General features: G+C 36.8%; 2 protein-coding genes and 1 long non-coding RNA gene across 4 annotated transcripts in view; 1 reads left to right on the top strand and 2 right to left on the bottom strand.

The window, feature by feature from the left end:
* The window catches only part of LOC137243827 (centrosomin-like), a 148,535-nt gene extending 131,748 nt beyond the window's left edge, over nt 1–16,787 (bottom strand). For both annotated transcript variants that reach the window (XM_067771988.1, XM_067771987.1), the window contains exon 1: nt 16,420–16,787. In XM_067771988.1, coding sequence (XP_067628089.1) covers nt 16,420–16,649 — 230 coding nt within the window. In that variant the 5' untranslated portion in view covers nt 16,650–16,787. The remainder of the gene's footprint in view (nt 1–16,419) is intronic.
* On the bottom strand, nt 6,958–7,609 carry LOC137246408 (uncharacterized). Its single transcript, XR_010951471.1, has 3 exons — nt 7,419–7,609; nt 7,340–7,358; nt 6,958–7,217 (listed from the first exon to the last, which is right to left on the bottom strand). It is a non-coding gene; the product is annotated as an uncharacterized lncRNA (long non-coding RNA).
* On the top strand, nt 10,766–15,367 carry Asator (tau-tubulin kinase asator). The gene has a single exon (XM_067771986.1). The coding sequence runs from the start codon at nt 11,057–11,059 to the stop codon at nt 15,089–15,091; it is 4,035 nt and encodes a 1,344-aa protein (XP_067628087.1). The 5' UTR covers nt 10,766–11,056; the 3' UTR covers nt 15,092–15,367.
* Nucleotides 16,788–18,188: the final 1,401 nt, after the last annotated feature.

Genomic DNA, 18,188 nt, shown 5'->3' with positions numbered 1-18,188 from the left:
TCGAAAATTTCGAAAAACCGAAAAAGTGCGATAAGTCATTACCAAAGACGGATAAAGCGATGAAACTTGGTAGGTGGGTTGACCTTTTGACGCAGAATAGAAAATTAGTAAAATTTTGGACAAAGGCCGTGCAACCGCCCACGTTTAAAAGAAGGTAATTATACACAGTCGACTACCCCAGCGGGTAAGGGGCTAAGAATATACCCGCGGTAGGTATGCCTGTCGTAAGAGGCGACTAAAATACCAGATTCAAGGGGTGTGTAATGCAACCCTTCAGGTTGCCAGCGCAATATATAGCTTCTCCAAACCCTATGTCAACCTCACCTATCCGCGGCGAATCCTGTTTCACTAACAGACGAGGCTCTGGCGACCCCAAGCTCCTCATGGAACTTGGGGCGGGAAGGGAGGGGATGGCCTGAAGGTTTAATGTGGCCACATAAATCGTTCCCGAGATGGTCGGGCTAGCACCTTAATGGTGCTGTGGTACCGGAGCGTACCGGATCTGTATCCGGCAAAGGACCATCACATAATTAACACTCCCCAAAGCTTTCGGGGAGCAACCTTATCGCTACAACAACAACAACAACAACATACACAGTCGACCGCCTGTCCTTCCTCTTGGCCGTTAACACTATAACTTGAGCGAAAACCGATATATCTTTACTAAACTTAGTTCACGTACTTAACTCTGAACTCGCTTTATCTTGGTATTAAAAAAGGGCGAAATCCGACGAAGGTTTCGAAAAATTAAAAAAATGCCATAATTCTATACCAAATACGAAAAAAGGGAAACATGGTGATTGGATTGCTTTTTTGGCGCAAAATATAACTTTGGAAAAAACTTTGTAAAATGGGTGTGACAGCTACCATATTAAGTAGAAGAAAATGAAAAAGTTCTGCAGGGCGAAATCAAAAGCTCTTGGAATCATGGCAAGAAGACTGTTCGTGGTATTACATATATAAATAAATTAGCGGTACCCGACAGATGATGTTCTGGGTCACCCTGGTCCACAATTTGGTTGATATCTCGAAAACGCCTTCACAATTACAACTAAGGCTACTCCCTTTTAAAACCCTCATTAATACCTTTCAGTTGATACCCATATCGTACAAACACATTCTAGAGTCACCCCTGGTCCACCGTTATGGCGATATCTCTAAAAGGTGTCCACCTACAGAACTATGGTCCACTCCCTTCTAAAACACTCTTTAATACCTTCCATTTGATGCCCATGTCATACAAACACATTCCAGGGTTACCCTAGGTTCATTGTCCTACATGGTGATTTTCCTTATTTTGTCTCCAAAGCTCTCAGCTGAGTATGTAATGTTCAGTTACACCCGAACTTAGCCTTCCTTACTTGTTAAAAGTAAATTTGAAACACAAATTGGGAGTTCATGTCATTTCAATTTATTTACCGTGTGTAAAAAAAGTGTAAAATAAACCCCTTTCTTCCATTCTCTGGCCATTCACGACAGCCATTGTCCCTATCATTACTTCACAGGTAGGTATGGCAATGGAGGAACGGAAAGATTTTTCACTTGTATGAAGTCACAATGGATGAAACGATTCTTCACTTTTAGGAATTCACAGCTGTTAATTATTGTGAGCAGCTTTTTTTATAGGATACGCCTGTGCTGCCACGGACACACATTTGGTTATGAAAGCAAAGAGGATAAATCAAAATAAGAGCCACCAGTTTGCTACGAGTGACGAGTGTTTTCTTTCAGAGAGTTTTCTGAATTGCCTCCCATTTATTCATGCGGTATAGTCACTTTATGCAATTGTGATTTATGGAAAGACAATTAATTAATTAATTAAATACAATCGTTAAATAAACACAAATACGCCACGAAAATGTATAGAAGATATTTTATGGACGGACATCTTGCCCGAAAAAACCCAGCGACTACCTCATAGAAAATATCGAGCAATCGGCTACGAGTAGCAGACTGCCGTCTCTGGATGCCAATCTTATCTTTTTGTTTTAACCAGCTGCTCTACTCTGTTTTGAACTGATGTGCACTTATTTTGAGTGCGATAAACAGACTTTCAAGTCAATTTTTCAAAATTTCGAAAACGTTTCGAAATTAAAAAAAGGCTTTGTCAACATGGTTCAACTATATGGTTGGCTCATCTGTACAATAACAAAATATGTCTGTTCAAATTGTCAAAATCTGTGCATTGGTGTTGGTGCGAATGGTATGGAAAGGCTCCATTACTGATACTTAGCATAAACTTGACTTGACTTGAGAACTGTCACTTACAGTTCTGTTAAATGAACACTGCATGTTACTGATTCCCTGCAAAAATCGTTGGATCATGTGGTCCACTGGAGTACTTACCATTATACTCCACTGTAATGCAGCAATGGTCCAAATCATGTTTCTACACGAACATATTGTTAGCCGATCATTGCTCGTTTTTAACGATTTTAATCACTACACGATGTGTACTCCATGTGGTTACTCCATGGATTACTCTGATGTAATGCGGAGCTGGAGTAAATGGTCCAGTCCTAGGACATCGCAATGTTAATTGGACCATATTTTTTGTATGAATTGTGGTTAATTTTGGAGCACTCGGTTGGTCCATAGCGAGTACTCCATGCATGCATGCATGGAGTACTCGCGATTTTTGCAGGGTTACTCAAAACTTAGCAACACTTAACTTGACTTAGAAGTCTGTTGAATTTTGATTTTCTATGTAAGTTCTAAGTGACGTTTATATTTTGAGATGCCATTTGTTTGTTTCCATTTCATTTTGACGTTTTGTCATACAAATTGACATTTATTGATTATGATGCCAGATTGTATGTGCTAAGTGGAGTATAATCGCCAAGTCATATAATTGCCAAGTTTACGCCAAGTCAAGTCAAGTCTATGCTAAGTATCAGTAATGGAGCCTTAAAACTTAGCAGTTCTTGTATGTGTAAGAAAATGTTGCCAATGTGTTGGGTTCATTTTGAGTTTGCCATCTCCTTTTGACAATCCCATCGACCATGCAATGAAATAAATAAAATCAGCTGATGAGATGAGCCAACCATATAATTGAGCCATGCTTTGTCAAACAATAATATTTTAAAAATTCAGGGACGCTTTTAAACTATTTAAAAGTTAGGTTACAACTTATTCAGCTATAAAACTAAAAATACAGTAAGGCTCACTTGCTGCCTTTGGGAAGTTTATAGGAATGCCAATAAATTATTACCATTATAATTTTCTCCTTACCTTAACAAATACTAATTTTAAATTATATTTAAAAGTTAAAATAAGGTTTAAAATTTGATGTTTATCTTAAATTTCCTAAATAGATTCAATTTTCTCCAATTTCACTTTTAACACTTTACTGACTTTTTGCTTTGGACGGCAGTAGACGTTTATTTATTTGAAAGGTTTTGAAAATTTTTCGAAATATTTTTGAACTTTAGATATACACACCAATTCTAAATATTCTCGCGGAATTTTGTTCTCGCGGATTTTTTTATTCCCGCGGAAAAATTCCTCCAATTCTTTTCTCCTAGGGAGAAGAATAATTGGGGAATAGGAATTTCGAATTTTCGAAGTCAGCTGTTTTGTCAATTGAAATTTCGTTGCGCATTTCTTATTTTGTTTAAAAAATAGAAAAGTTTATTTATTGTTGCGAATTTGTTTGAAATTAAGAAATAAAATATAAACAATGCATAGTATTGCATTTCATGTGGTATTCACTGAAATGAGTAAGGAATTGGTGCCACAGCAACATCAACAGAAGATCATAAGAAGAAGAAGACGGCGGGATAACACAAATCCGCCGGAGTTGCCTGCTTTCATTCAGCAAAACTATTTTCTGGCGGCCAAGTCGAGTTGAATTAGTCTTTCATCATATGCCAAAACCTATTTAAGCCTTCTTAAACATCCTTGCACAATTTCTGGATGGCTGCATCAAATATACGAAGAGCTCTTCCGTTGGATATGATATACTTTTCGGCTTAAAATAAAGAATATTGTGGTTGTTGTTGTTGTATTAACAGTGAGAATATTGTGGTAGAATGTAAATACATATTTTAGCACAAATTTGTACAAATAAGTGTTCTTTCTTAAAAGAACCAATTTCCTTTAACTATTTTTATACATTCACTTTAATTTAACTAGTGAAAAAACTCTTATGAAATGGCAGAGAAATCTCCCTCTCCCTCACATTCATAATACCTGCTTTTCTCCCATAACGCGTTTCCGCTTTTTCGAACACTGTTCAGAATACGAGGAAAGGGAGAAGTGAAAAAACTCACAAGGAATTTTTATTTAGAATACGAGGAATGGGAGAAGGGAAAAAACTCGCACGGAATTTTCGTTTAGAATTGGGCTGATAATTTCAGTATATTTCACTATGACGGCCTCCGTGATGTGGTAGAAGCAAGTACTCCGAAAGTATTTCTAAAAATGGTCTGATTGAAAACTCATCTGCTTTGCAGATGCCGTTCGGAGTCGACGTAAAACATGTAGGACCCTTCCCGCCAATTTGTAGAAAAAATTAAAAAGAAGCACGACTCAAATTGGCAGAGAAGCCCGGCCTAAATTGAGTTATCGGTTCCTTTATTTCAAGAGTTTTGAAATTTTCGAAATGTTATTGAACTCCCAATGGATAGATACAAGTTTAAGAACGTACAATGCTACCGCTCTGAACTAAGATTTCTTTGCGAAAAATATTAAAATTGAAACGAAATTAAAGTAATGTTCCAATAGAAGGACACATGATGTACGAGTTTCGCTTGGAACTACTGTATGAGTTTAACCGGTCAAATATTTGTGGTAACCAAAATCCAGTTATCCTAACAATCTACTAACAGTCTGATTCTAATGTGGTAACAATTTTCTTCACCACGGCAACTTTCTTCATGTGGCAACTTTTGCACTCTTTTGGTATTCTGCCCACGAAAGTAGCCGGATAATTGTTTACCCACTAAAATAGGTGGTAACATCGATGTAACCACACAAAATCTGTTGCTTGGAAAAAGGCAATACTGAAAAATAAAGAATTTTAAGCGCAAATAAGTAAACATAAATTACTTTTCTACATAACACGTGGCACCACCCGTTTAAAAAAAAATGTCTCCCCATTTCCTCTTACAATAAAACTTGTCTTTAACCGATCCCGTCCATTTTTACTAGAAATATTTTCTGCTATAGGGAAAATTTGTGTACCCAATTTTATTAAGATCCGTTAATTTTTCTTCGAGTTATGCCTCCCGCAACATAGAAAATTGCTTAGTCATAAAAAGGGCGGTGCCACGCCCATTTTTTAAATTTGAAGTTTTTCCTATTTATTGTTATAAATCACACTTGGGAAATAAAATACCATTGTTATAAAGCTCTTTTTGCAGATATAGCTTATTTTATATCTTTTATATAAAAGTGGGCGTGGTCCTTAACCGATTTCGTTAATTTTTCTTCAAAGCATTCCTTATAGTAAAGGCAACCTCTCTGCCGAATTTTGTTACGATAGGTTTAACGATTTTTGATTTATAATTAATAATATTTGTAAAATTGATTTTATCACAAGTGGGCGGTGCCACGCCCATTTAAAAATTTTTTTTTCTAATTTTTATCAAGAGTCTCAATATCAGTCCACATGTCAAAGTTCAGCATCCTAGGTGTATTATTTCCTAAATAATCAGGTTTTTTGTGTTTCCAAAATGTTATATATATATAAAGTGGCCGTGGTTATCATCCGATTTCGCTCATTTTCAATACCAATTCTGTGACCAGATAAGCTCATGTACCAAATTTTGTGAAGATATCTCAATATTTACTTAAGTTATCGTGTTAACGGACCGACGGACGGACGGACATGGCTCAATCAATTTTTTTCGATACTGATGATTTTAATATATGGAAGTCTATATCTATAGGCGGTGCCACAATTACATTTTTCATATAGAAGCGTTTAACACAAGCTTATGCATTCCAATAACATCGCCACAATCAACCAAGATGTTGCGTTTGTAAATATGAAGGAACTTCAGACGTGGCAATTGAAGTTTATTACGCCTTGCCCATTCACATACAAAATTTCGCGAAGCACTGATATAAACATTATCCGCTTACAACAAAGATACTTGCTAACATATTTTGTGTCGTATTCATTTGTTATATTACAGTTTTTACCGGCGAAAAATGTTAGAAAATTTACCAACCAGTGGGAAAAATAATTTCACTTGCAAAGTGTGTCAACACCCTTAACCAAAACAAATGTCACATTATTCTTCTTATGATTTGCTTGTAACAAAATTTGGGAGATGGCTACTTTTCAATATCAGATGGCGCCAGTGTCGCTCATTCTACCGTTCTCCATAAAAATGCGTGCAATCTACTTATAGTGTTAAATACTTTGTATTCTTTACTTTATTTTTAAAATAATTTTTAATTGAGTTTTCATGTTAACTTAAAATTTTTGAATAACTTCAAAAAAAGAAAATAGGGGGAGTAAATATAGTGTGAAATACTTTGTATTCTTTACTTTATTTTTAAAATAATTTTTAATTGAGTTTTCATGTTAACTTAAAATTTTTGAATAACTTCAAAAAAAGAAAATTCTAATTAGTTGGAAAATATTTAAACTCAAGTAAATAAAATAATATTTCTAAAAATAAATATTTAAATATTTGGTTAACCACCAAACTACTCATAATGCATAAGATTGAGTAGAACGCATCTATATGAAAATCTGCTTATGTTTCGGGGCTTTATCTCGAAAGTGTTGCCTCTTGCTATACATATTTGTTTACATTCACCCTTATCGCGAGTTTTATTTTCACCCGAAAATATTCACAGTTTTTGTTCACCTTATCGCAGAGGATGGCGAAAAAATGTTTCGTGTTCGAAAAAGATTTCACCTTATCGGCAACTCTTTGTTCGGGCGAAAGAAACACCCAAATTTGTTCACTTATATTTTACAGGCGAACGAGAGGAAAACAAAATTTAAGTAATTTTTTGTTTTGCAATTTGATACTCTTATAATTATATGTTCTTCTTTTATTATTAGAAATAAATCAATAAATAATGCACAATCGGAAGCTGATTGGAAGAAGTGAAATTCCTGTATTGCTGTAAATTCTATTTTTTATGTCAACGTATCAGTTGGCCAAGTTATCCATTGTGGACAAAGCAACGGTTCCAAAATGTTGAGCACCTCTCTGAAACAAGACCCACTCATGGTCCTTTCCGACGCCTTTTCCCTATGCGAAAAAAAGAAGACATGTACCCAATTTTACAATTAGTGGAACTCCAAATTTTTGCTTCAATGGTGGCAAGGAGTGGTAAGAATAACTAGCAAATATTAGAATGCCGACTTGTTTACCTTGCAATATTGGCGAAAACTAATTGAAAAAAATTAACTTGTTATTCAAAAGTGCTGAAAATAGTAATTTTTAGCTTACAGTGAATCATTTAGCTCCAAGGGGTTAGAACTTTCCCTTAATTGCCTCCGAACCGCTTTCACATTTATGTATATTCTCCTCACGCTCAATCAATACCAACCTAAGTGCAATACTAAACATTATTTTCTACATTTTTTATTTCTTTTTTTGTTGTATTTTAAGGAAATGTATGCTTGGTTACAAAATTTACACAATTGTAAGTAAATTATTTGCTCACTGCCAATTCGCAATAGAGCATCAGCTGTTTCGAAGTGAACTTTTGTTCGCCCGAAATTGCCGATAGGCGGAAAAAGTTCACCCGAACAAAAGAAGTGAAGGCGAACACTTTTCCGGGTGAACTTCGCGATAAGGGTGATTATGTACTTTCACAGTATACATTACAATATTTTGGAGGGGTTGGTTTATCTCAAATTAATAGTTTCCATAATTCTTTACACCGCACTCTTGATTTAATTTTTGTAACTAATAATAATAGTTTTGTTATCTCGGAACCTGCGTCTTCAATTTCGCCACCAAACTTTCATCACCTGCCCTTAAAGCTTGAAATTCAGTTCTTTGAGTATTTCTGTATTCCTACATCAAATATGAAAACATCGTTAAATTTTCGAAGATGTGATTTTAATCGTTTAAGTTCTGCTTTACGTGGAGTTGATTGGGATGCCATGCTTGGCGAAAGTGAAGTTAGAAAGTCTTTCAATGTATTTAAAAATGAAATTCATAAGATTTGCGAAAAAATCGTGCCGGTATATAAAAATAAAATTTATAAATCTCCCTGGCACAATAGTGAGCTCAAACATCTAAAAAATTTGAGAAACAAGTCCTTTAAAAAATATAAGTTTACTAATCAGCGTCGATTTTATGATTTGTTTATTGTTCATAAGAAACAATTTAACAATCTTAATAAGTCTTTATATGCTAAGTACGTCAGAAATTTTGAGGTAAACATCAAGAGCAATCCGAAGAGCTTTTGGAATTACATTAACTCCATGAAGAGCGTATCTAGCATACCGAAATCAGTAAGCTACGATAATATTACTGCCAACTCTGTTAATGAGGCTGCTAATCTCTTTGCTGACTTCTTCTCGGCGAACTTTATCACAGACAATGATTTAACTGTGGAAGATACAGATAACATACACAAGTTAATTAAGTCTCCCTCCGATAATAATTTTGGGTCACTTACTCTCACTGAGGCAGACATAGTTGAGGGGATTAAAAAACTTAAAAATTCCTCCAGAACTGATGTTGACAATCTTTCAGTTATTCTATTGAAAAACTGTCCCTCGCTAGTAGGACCATTAATGATTATATTCAATAAATCATTGGCATCGGGTATTTTTATTGATGACTGGAAACAAGCATCCGTCACTCCCATTTTTAAGTCTGGCAACAAAAGTAACTCTTCTAATTACAGGCCTATTTCCAAATTGTCTACAACTTCGAAGCTTTTTGAATGTGTTGTCAATGACAAGCTTTGCTTTAGTATTAAACACCTGATTTGCGCCAATCAACATGGTTTTGTCCCGGCCAGATCCACATTAACGAACCTCGCTGTCTTTTCTGAAGATTGCTACGCGGCATTTAGGCGGGGTTTTCAGGTTGATACAATATACCTAGACTTCTCCAAGGCATTCGATAAAATTTCTCATAAAATTTTAATTGCGAAATTAGCTTGTTATGGGTTCCACTCTACGTTCCTACAGTGGATTAAATCTTACCTGCACAACAGAAGTAATGTTGTAAATATTGACGGTGTTTATTCGAAACCATTTTGGGCCACCTCCGGAGTGCCCCAGGGCAGTATTCTGGGCCCTTTACTATTTATCTTGTTCATTAATGACAATAGCTCTTGCTTCTCATCTACCAAATTTCTGCTTTATGCTGATGATCTCAAGATCTATTCTGAGATCAGTTGTTATAATGATGTCGTTATTCTTCAATCTGAGATTAATAAGCTTTATATCTGGTGTGTTAAGAACCGTCTTTTCCTTAATATAAGTAAGTGCCACACTGTGACGTATGGTAAACTGCTGAGGCCACTTCATACCTCCTATCATATTGCAGAAACCTTTCTTCGAACGACTCTTGAAGTTAAGGACTTGGGGGTATACTTCGACTCAAAGTTTAATGTTAACACTCACGTCAGCTTCACAATTTCTAAGGCGCTTTCAATGCTTGCTTTTGTCAGACGCCATTCCGCAAACTTCTCTGACCCCTACACACTCAAAGTTTTATATACGTCCTTTGTGCGATCCAAACTTGAGTATGCGGATTTCATTTGGCGGCCCTACCACGCAGTGCACATCAACCGCCTGGAGCGGATACAAAAAAATCTTTATGCGCTTCGCGCTTATTTCATTACGTTTCTATGAACCGATCCCGTCTTATGAGTCTCGATGCCAACTAATATCCTTACTATCCCTAAACAATCGCAGAATTCTTTTGGCTTCCTTGTTCATTTTCGATCTTTTCACGGGCAAAATTGACTGCGCGCTGCTTCTTGAAAGACTATGCTTAAATACTCCCTGTAGAAACCTCCGCCACTTTGAAATCTTTTTCATAGGGCTGAGTAGAACTGTTTATAACTCAAAAGCGCCTATTAACAGAGCCCTATCAGAAATTAATTGCTTCTCAAGTGTTTTGGATATTGATTTCTCCGACTCAAAATACGCTTTTCAACTTAAACTAAAAAATTACTTAATCTGTAATAATATAAATTCTTTTTGCTAGTGTTCTCCATAGCTTAATATAAGCTGGTCTCTGTAATTTAGTCATAAGTGTCTGTACTAAACATTTGTTACTAGACTAAATAAATATAGCTATGTAAAAACTTATGCATGTATGTATATATATACACATCGTCCCAATTATTCGTTAACCTCGTATCTACGAGTGACACATTTCCGGGTGCCAGCATGGTGACATACCTACAAACATAAATAAAAGTTACATGTACTTCATTTTTGTAAATCTGATGGACAGATTTCAAAATCGTACTGCGCCGGAAGTTGATGTATCAAATCAAATATAAAAAGTTTATATTCCGCCATGTGTAAAGCGAAGAAAACCAACTTTTAAATTTCACCACAGACACTGGTGAGTTTACATTACCTATTTGGCCAGAATCGCGAATAAAAGAACTGGAAACGATTTTTGGTTACGTAATTTTCTGGGTACTATTTTACCGGTAACGCTCAGAATCGGGCCGTAAGTGGAAAGAATTGTATCAGTTTTGGTAATAATATCTGACAATTGGCAACACTATTTAGACAGTTGTACAAATTCACAATTGTCCAATGGGTATGGAAAGGATCTTTTTTTAGGGAATTCACAGTGGACACCTATTTTGACAGCTGAAAATATAAATATAAATAAAGATGTGATTCAGTGAAAAATGGAAAATTCAATAAAAGATACAGGATTCATTGGTTTTTAGACGATGTTTTGAGTGTTCCAGTTGGCTGTTATCATGTCGAACAAATGAAAATGAGTAATAGAAAGGATTAAACAAAAGAAAATTACGTTTTATTTGACAGAAAAAAAAGCTTTTAGCTATATGTGATGGTCAAATAAAACTCATCCTAATAAGGTTAAGTTTATATGTACACATCGTGAAGAATCAATAATCGTTAGTTAAGATGACTTCAGAAGATCTGCTGCAGCCAGGACATGTCGTCAAAGAACGTTGGAAAGTTGTACGCAAAATTGGTGGTGGAGGTTTTGGTGAAATCTATGAAGGTCAAGATTTGATAACACGCGAGCAAGTTGCCTTGAAGGTGGAATCTGCACGACAACCCAAACAGGTGTTAAAAATGGAAGTGGCGGTGCTTAAGAAATTACAAGGGAAAGAGCATGTGTGCCGATTTATTGGTTGTGGACGAAATGATCGATTTAATTATGTGGTGATGCAACTGCAAGGCAAAAATCTAGCAGAATTGCGACGTGCACAGCCGCGTGGTGCATTTTCATTGAGCACAACGCTACGCTTGGGACTGCAAATATTAAAGGCAATTGAATCCATACACTCTGTGGGATTTCTACATCGTGATATTAAACCAAGCAATTTCTCAATCGGACGCTTGCCATATAATTGTCGACGCGTGTATATGTTAGATTTTGGTTTGGCACGTCAATATACCACTGGTACGGGCGAAGTGCGTTGTCCACGGGCTGCTGCAGGATTTCGTGGCACTGTGCGCTATGCATCTATAAATGCGCATCGCAATCGTGAAATGGGACGTCATGACGATTTGTGGTCACTGTTTTATATGCTAGTCGAATTTGTGAATGGACAACTGCCATGGCGTAAGATAAAAGACAAAGAACAAGTTGGTTTAACAAAAGAAAAGTATGATCATCGTATTTTACTCAAACACTTGCCATCCGATTTAAAGCAATTTCTAGAGCATATACAAACATTAACATATGCTGATCGTCCTGATTATGCAATGCTGATTGGCTTATTTGAACGGTGCATGAAGCGGCGTGGGGTAAAGGAATCCGATCCATATGATTGGGAAAAAATTGATACGGGTAATGCAGCAGGGGCTACTACTAGTCAAACAACCAACAATACAGTACAACTGCAAGGGGGTAAAAACGAATATATACACGGGAATATAACACAAATGACCGTTGCCGCATCAAATGCTAGTGGCACTGAATATTTACGACGACGAAATGATATTGACACAGCAGCAATTATGGTTTCAACTGAACCGATCGATAGAAATTGCAATAAGACATCACCACCACAAATAGATGGTGGCGCAATTTTACAGCAAAATGCAAGCGGTGCTTGTCAACCAAATAATACTCATAAGGCAGCAGGGGTTATATCAGCAAATGCAGTAACAGCAACCGGAGGAAATATGCTACGCATTGTAAAAACAGGCGGAGGTGGTGGTGAGCAAGCAATAGACGCAGCAAAAAATCAAACTAAATTGCAACAATCTCAGACGCATTTAATTATATCCCAACCAACAGCCGCTGTTTTGCATTCAACCGCAAAAAACATGCCTATTCCAACTGGTGGTGCAGTCAATAACGGCGATGCAGTAGATCCAGCACATACTATGCACAATAATAAGGATCCGCAGCAACAACATATACAAGAAAATTCACATACGCAGCAGCATGTACTTAAAATCATGCCCACCACAGTAGTGGGTCACCAAAAGGCTTTTCCCCAAAAATTTGTTGGTTGTGAAGAAGCAGTAGCCGGCGTCACCTCGTTGTCATACCTTTTAAGTTTAAACAATAAAGATGATTTGAAAAGCGCGCTCATAGCAGATGAGCAACATAATTATCCAACTGCTGGTGCCGTTGTTGAAGATGAAGCAATTTTTAGATATGCTTGCATGGATGCAAAAAGTAAAAGAAGTAGTACCCCTAAAATGATGCAACAGCAGGCTGCTTCTAGTTTCGAAGGAGGGAGTAATGATGAAATGATCTCTAGTAATCCGAATAAGCATGCAAACTCTTCTGAACCATTAATAAAAGCGCCACCAATGGCAGCAAAGAGTGTATACGATTTGACCAATGTAAGTGGTACGAATGTAAATGAGTCATCTGCACATGCACAGGATGCTATACCATTTTCATTCGATGCTGCTGCAGGTGCATCAAAGGGTGGTGTTTCAGCAGCTCTACATCAGAAGCATCATATGAGTGCTAGTAACACGCGCATACAACGTTCAGGCACCTCAATTAATTTGCGCCCCAATGTAGGTGGTAGTGCCAATCAACACCGCATTTGTAGTGGTGGCACATTGCGTGGTGGCAGTAATATAGGTGGAAGTGGTGGTACTACAGGCAGTGGTGGTGGTGGAGACCATTCTATGACGCAATATGCATTAATGGACGATGATAATGTGTCCGCATTGCAACAAGTTACAAGAGGTGGCGGTGCACTTACATTAGCCTCGCAGTGGAAAAGTCAATTTGATGATTCCGAAGATACAACAGATAATGACTGGAAACAAGAAAAATACTTAAATCAATCACAACCACATTTAGCCATCGAAACAAAAACTAACTTACCACAACAGCGTAAAGAGGCAGCAGCAGCTACATCTGTAGCACAAGCGTTAACACCAAATAGTATATTGAATGCAGAGGCTTGCATAGGAAGTGCTGTTGTAGATGCTAAAGCTATTAGGCGCAACAAGCATAATGTGGCTAACGTAGACGAAAATAATGTACGTTACTGTATACCACATTGTTGGTCCGAACCGGCTATAGGCAATGCATTGCGTAAAGGTTTAACACCACCCGTACTACAACAGGCTGCATTTGACAATACTGTGTATCGTATGGATGTTATAAGAAATATTTTTGTACGGTCTACCTTATCAGACTCTATACCCCCACCCTCCACTGCTACAACACCAATGACAACCGTTGTCGCTGGCGACGAATTCAGTAATGTAATTTTATTTCTACCTAAGCTTCATAGTAGTTTGCCAAATGTTGTTTTTTGCGATAGCGAGAAAGCATTGGCAATAGAAAATCTTATTCAGTTCCTTGATTTGAAAGTAATACCTTGGCGTATGGAAACTAAATCTATACAAAAACCGGCGTTCAAAAAGGTGGTTCTACCGTCGACAATTTTCCAAAATCAAGTAAAAAATCTTCCAGTTAAAGCTGCTTCCGCTAGCTGCTGTAACGAGCTGACACATGCAGACGAAAATTGTGTAAATGGTCGCTTGGAAATACGTGTGATACCGCGTGAAAATGCAAATGCCGCCGAAGAGGATACAGCAGTAAGTGGCGAATCGAAGGACAACAACAAAATTATGATGACAAATGTTAAAGAAGTGATAAGTGCTGCTCGGAATGAGACATCGTTACCGCCGCAGCAACGCAATCATTATATAAGACACTGTAGCAGCGCCAAAGCTATGCCATTGAATCGGGTGGAAGAGCGGCTGAATGACGATGTTGCTTTGAGTGAGGGAGGAGTTCATGTTTCCGATAATGCAAGCGATATAAAAAACAACAAACACGCTGATTACGTTGGTGGAGTACCAGGAAGTAAAATACCGATATTGAACACGCGTCAGTCAAAAGTTGCATCTTGGTCTGCTGGTGCAGACAAGGCACTACCATTGCCTGCCAACGCCCCGCCAGTAGCAGCTTCGTACATTTACAACAACAAAATCAAAAAATCCGATGACGACACAATTGTAGTTGATTTATTACAAGGCGCTAATAAGACAGATTTAACACCAGCTCTACGAAAACGACGTGATCCCGACAAGTACTACATTGAAGATCCTTGCCAACTTAGCTTAAATTTTGCAAAGCCACGTACTCGTCATATTTCGAATCGTAATCGTGGTGTGCCAACAATATTATTGCGCCGCTTGGACGATGAGCTTTCGGATAATAGTGAGGATGTATGCGTTCTCTCCTCTCAACACGCAACAAAAACTGAACAAAATTCTCGTGCTAATACTCACACATCATCGGATCGTAGTTTTCAACAACAACTTTTACAAAAGCAGGAAACATCTCTTGAACAAGGCGAAGAAGAGTTAATACGCAATATAGAACAAGAACTGAAATCTCCTGATGATATGATTATAAACAATGATATTACACCACCACCAGGTGCTCCAAAATTAGAGAATAGTGCTCGCTTACGTCGATATAGACATAACATAGACTAAACAAAACAAAAATATAGCTTGAATATCACATACTAAATTATTACCTTCAAATTAAGAATATTCACAGTTTATATTAATTAATAAGAATAATGAGATGCATTTAAGATTAATTGTAATTGGCGTACAAACCAATACTTTAATCGAATTTGTATTCTCTGTCATGACTTTTAAACTTTCTGTAGTCAAATCTATATATGTATGTATGTATGCACATATATATAAAATAAAGTTGTTTAAAGTTTGAGTTGTTGTTGTTGCAGCAACTTATCTAGCCCAGGTTAATTCGTTAATTCATTATAGTGTCGAAACGTCGCTCTATGAAGCATGATCTTTCAGCAGTGTTAGATGAGTATGAGCTTTTCAGCTCAGACTGCCGCAATCTTGCTTAAAACTAAATTTGATTCCGAAGCCGAAATTCATTGAAGTCTTATTTTCACATATACACCCTAAAATGGAATTAAAGTAAGCAAAATACGTTTTCTATATGCTTAGGTGGAACTGGCTGGTACTGAATGTTTCCATAGTGTTTCTATATTATTACAAAATTGGCCCCGGGTCCCTCCGAAACCGGAGGTGGGATCCATGGTATTTTTGCGCAAAACATCTTGCTGCGTTAGCCCTCTCAATATTTTGGACGTGATATGATATCACATGCAAGTTGTCTGCTGTTCAACGTCGCAGAAGTTCGAAATTCCAGGCAAGTGACAATTCACTAAATAGCATCTAACGCATAGTGATTTTGCATGTGTTGTGTAACTGTGAAACAACACACACATATCGAGCAAAGAATAATCGGAATGTTTCGTGTGATATCTTTACTCAATGCGATGTGAGATCACAATGATACCATTAATCTTGCGTAACTAAATAACACGCAAATGTCAAACGAAGAATCTTTGGAAGTCATGTGAGGTCATCTCGCCATGTCAGCTTATAATATTATTTATATGACGCACATAACTATGATATAACAAACACCACAAAATATCAATCGGTGAATTTTCGGCAATCATGCGATGTGATATCTTAACTCAATGTGCGGACGAGCTTTAATAATTTTGTATAGATGAAAATTGTATGAAATTCCTCTATAGTTTATATGGAATCTTCTCCTAATGCAAAAATGCGATTGTTCCAAACTCTAATATCACAGTTTGACCGAAGTCTAACTGGAGTTTCAGCTCATATTCAAAGTTCTACCAAAACTACAATGGAATAGGGCACACATTGAAATCGCAAGTTGAATCTGGTTTAAAATTCGCGGGATACTTAAATTTCATTTTGAATATCCTACAAACATACAAATGTACTAGTATATGCGTACTTACTCATGAACTCGTTTTGAAAGTGCTTCTGCTATGGTACGCAAAACCTTGGAATCTACATCTGCACCGCCATGTTCCAATAGAAATGATGTCATATTCTCAATTAAGCTGATTTCATGCAAGGACGAAAATTCGCTTTGGTTACAAATAGCCGATGCAGCTTCCATCTCAACATCTGTACGTTCCTTCGAAGGATTGCGACGTCGGGTATCAAATGCTTTTAAATCACTCATGTTTAGTTACCTTTAACTTATTCAACAATTGTTACACAAGCTTTAGCTATAATACTGAAAAATTACAACAAATGATTGAAAATGGTATTACAGAAACTAGCAAACAAAAGTTTTAACTCAGGTAAAAATAGCGCCAATTGAATCCAACTGATTTTGTTGACAGCAAAATATGCAGGTGTGGAATTTGTTGACATGACATTGAACTGCCAGAGTGTTGCCATAGCGTAAAAATGGTTGTTGGGGGCTCTGCGCCGCGGTAATAAAAAACGACCGGCCCGAACCAACAATGGGGTTAAATCAAAATTAAATCCGTGCAAATACCCTTTGCACACAAAATGTTTTCAGTGCACATCAACATTATAAAAAACACATGAAGTCAATACGCCTTTTGACACCTCTCCCCATACTTTTCGACTGATTATACTTAGTTGCAACTGAAATGTGTCCCTCCATTTTTTCTCTACACTTTTCTCCACTTATATGACAGAAAAACTGATTCAGCTAGCCCTACAAGAAACGCTGATAGTTTTACTAATACACTCACACTTGTAACTGACAATGCTGATCCTGCGATGACGTAAACATTGATACTCAAATTTATGAATGTTCCTTTGTTCGCTCACGCATGTCAGCCTATAATCATGAAAAAGGACTCAAACTGGGAAAGCTTCTGACACCTGGTACAGAACAAAAGAACATACAGCAGATACCATTATGCATGTGAGACAGATAGATAATTCTCAACGGAATTTGGTGTATGCGAGAACAGTTTATCCGATTTAATCATGTTGTCACTACTGACTGTCATATGTCAATCAAATGATTATCACGGTTGTTTTGTTATTTTTTAAATTCCGCCATTTTCAACCGACGAAAACCATATAAAAAATAAGTTTAAAAAATGAAAAAGAGAGCATTTCAAAGCTCCATGCTAAAAGAAAAAAAAAACGAAAATAATATTAAAAAATACCAAATGCTGTCGGAATGTGTGGGGCGCACTCAAAAAATTGATACGCGAAAAATAATAGTGGTTAGTGGTGATTCATTTTTAATGTGTTTCCGCATGAGGAAGGCGCTCTTCTGTTGTTTTGTTATTTTCTGAATTTAAATTGAACATTCTGAACTCAAATTCTTATAAAACTATTAATTTTAAACAAATAAGAAACATGTATGCTTTTATCACGTACAAAATTAAAAACGTAATGAAATAAAGTAAATAAAAAGCAAAAAGCATTGTTTCATTTTTGGTGGAATATAACAATGGTCATTTATGATAGTATAACAGTCAAACCTGATATCTACAGTAAACTATCATTTATGACACTTTTTGATAGTTAGAGTGTCAGCACTGATCCAGGAAAAGCAATGAGAGTGAGCAGTACGGCTATATATTTATTAATCAGTAGGCCATGTTGGTGTATAAGAAGGAGACAAAAACTCACACGTACACAGTTGTTTACATCACATTTGCGCAAGTCCCCTTAAGTTTGTGATAGAAAGTTTGTATGAGGTGCTGATCGTTAGGTTGACATTGCTGAC

This window comes from Eurosta solidaginis, chromosome 3 (assembly GCF_040869045.1).
Source record: "Eurosta solidaginis isolate ZX-2024a chromosome 3, ASM4086904v1, whole genome shotgun sequence".
Taxonomy (NCBI): Eukaryota; Metazoa; Arthropoda; class Insecta; order Diptera; family Tephritidae; genus Eurosta; species Eurosta solidaginis.
Note: the sequence above shows the minus strand (reverse complement) of the source record. Positions and strands in the feature narration are given on the sequence as shown.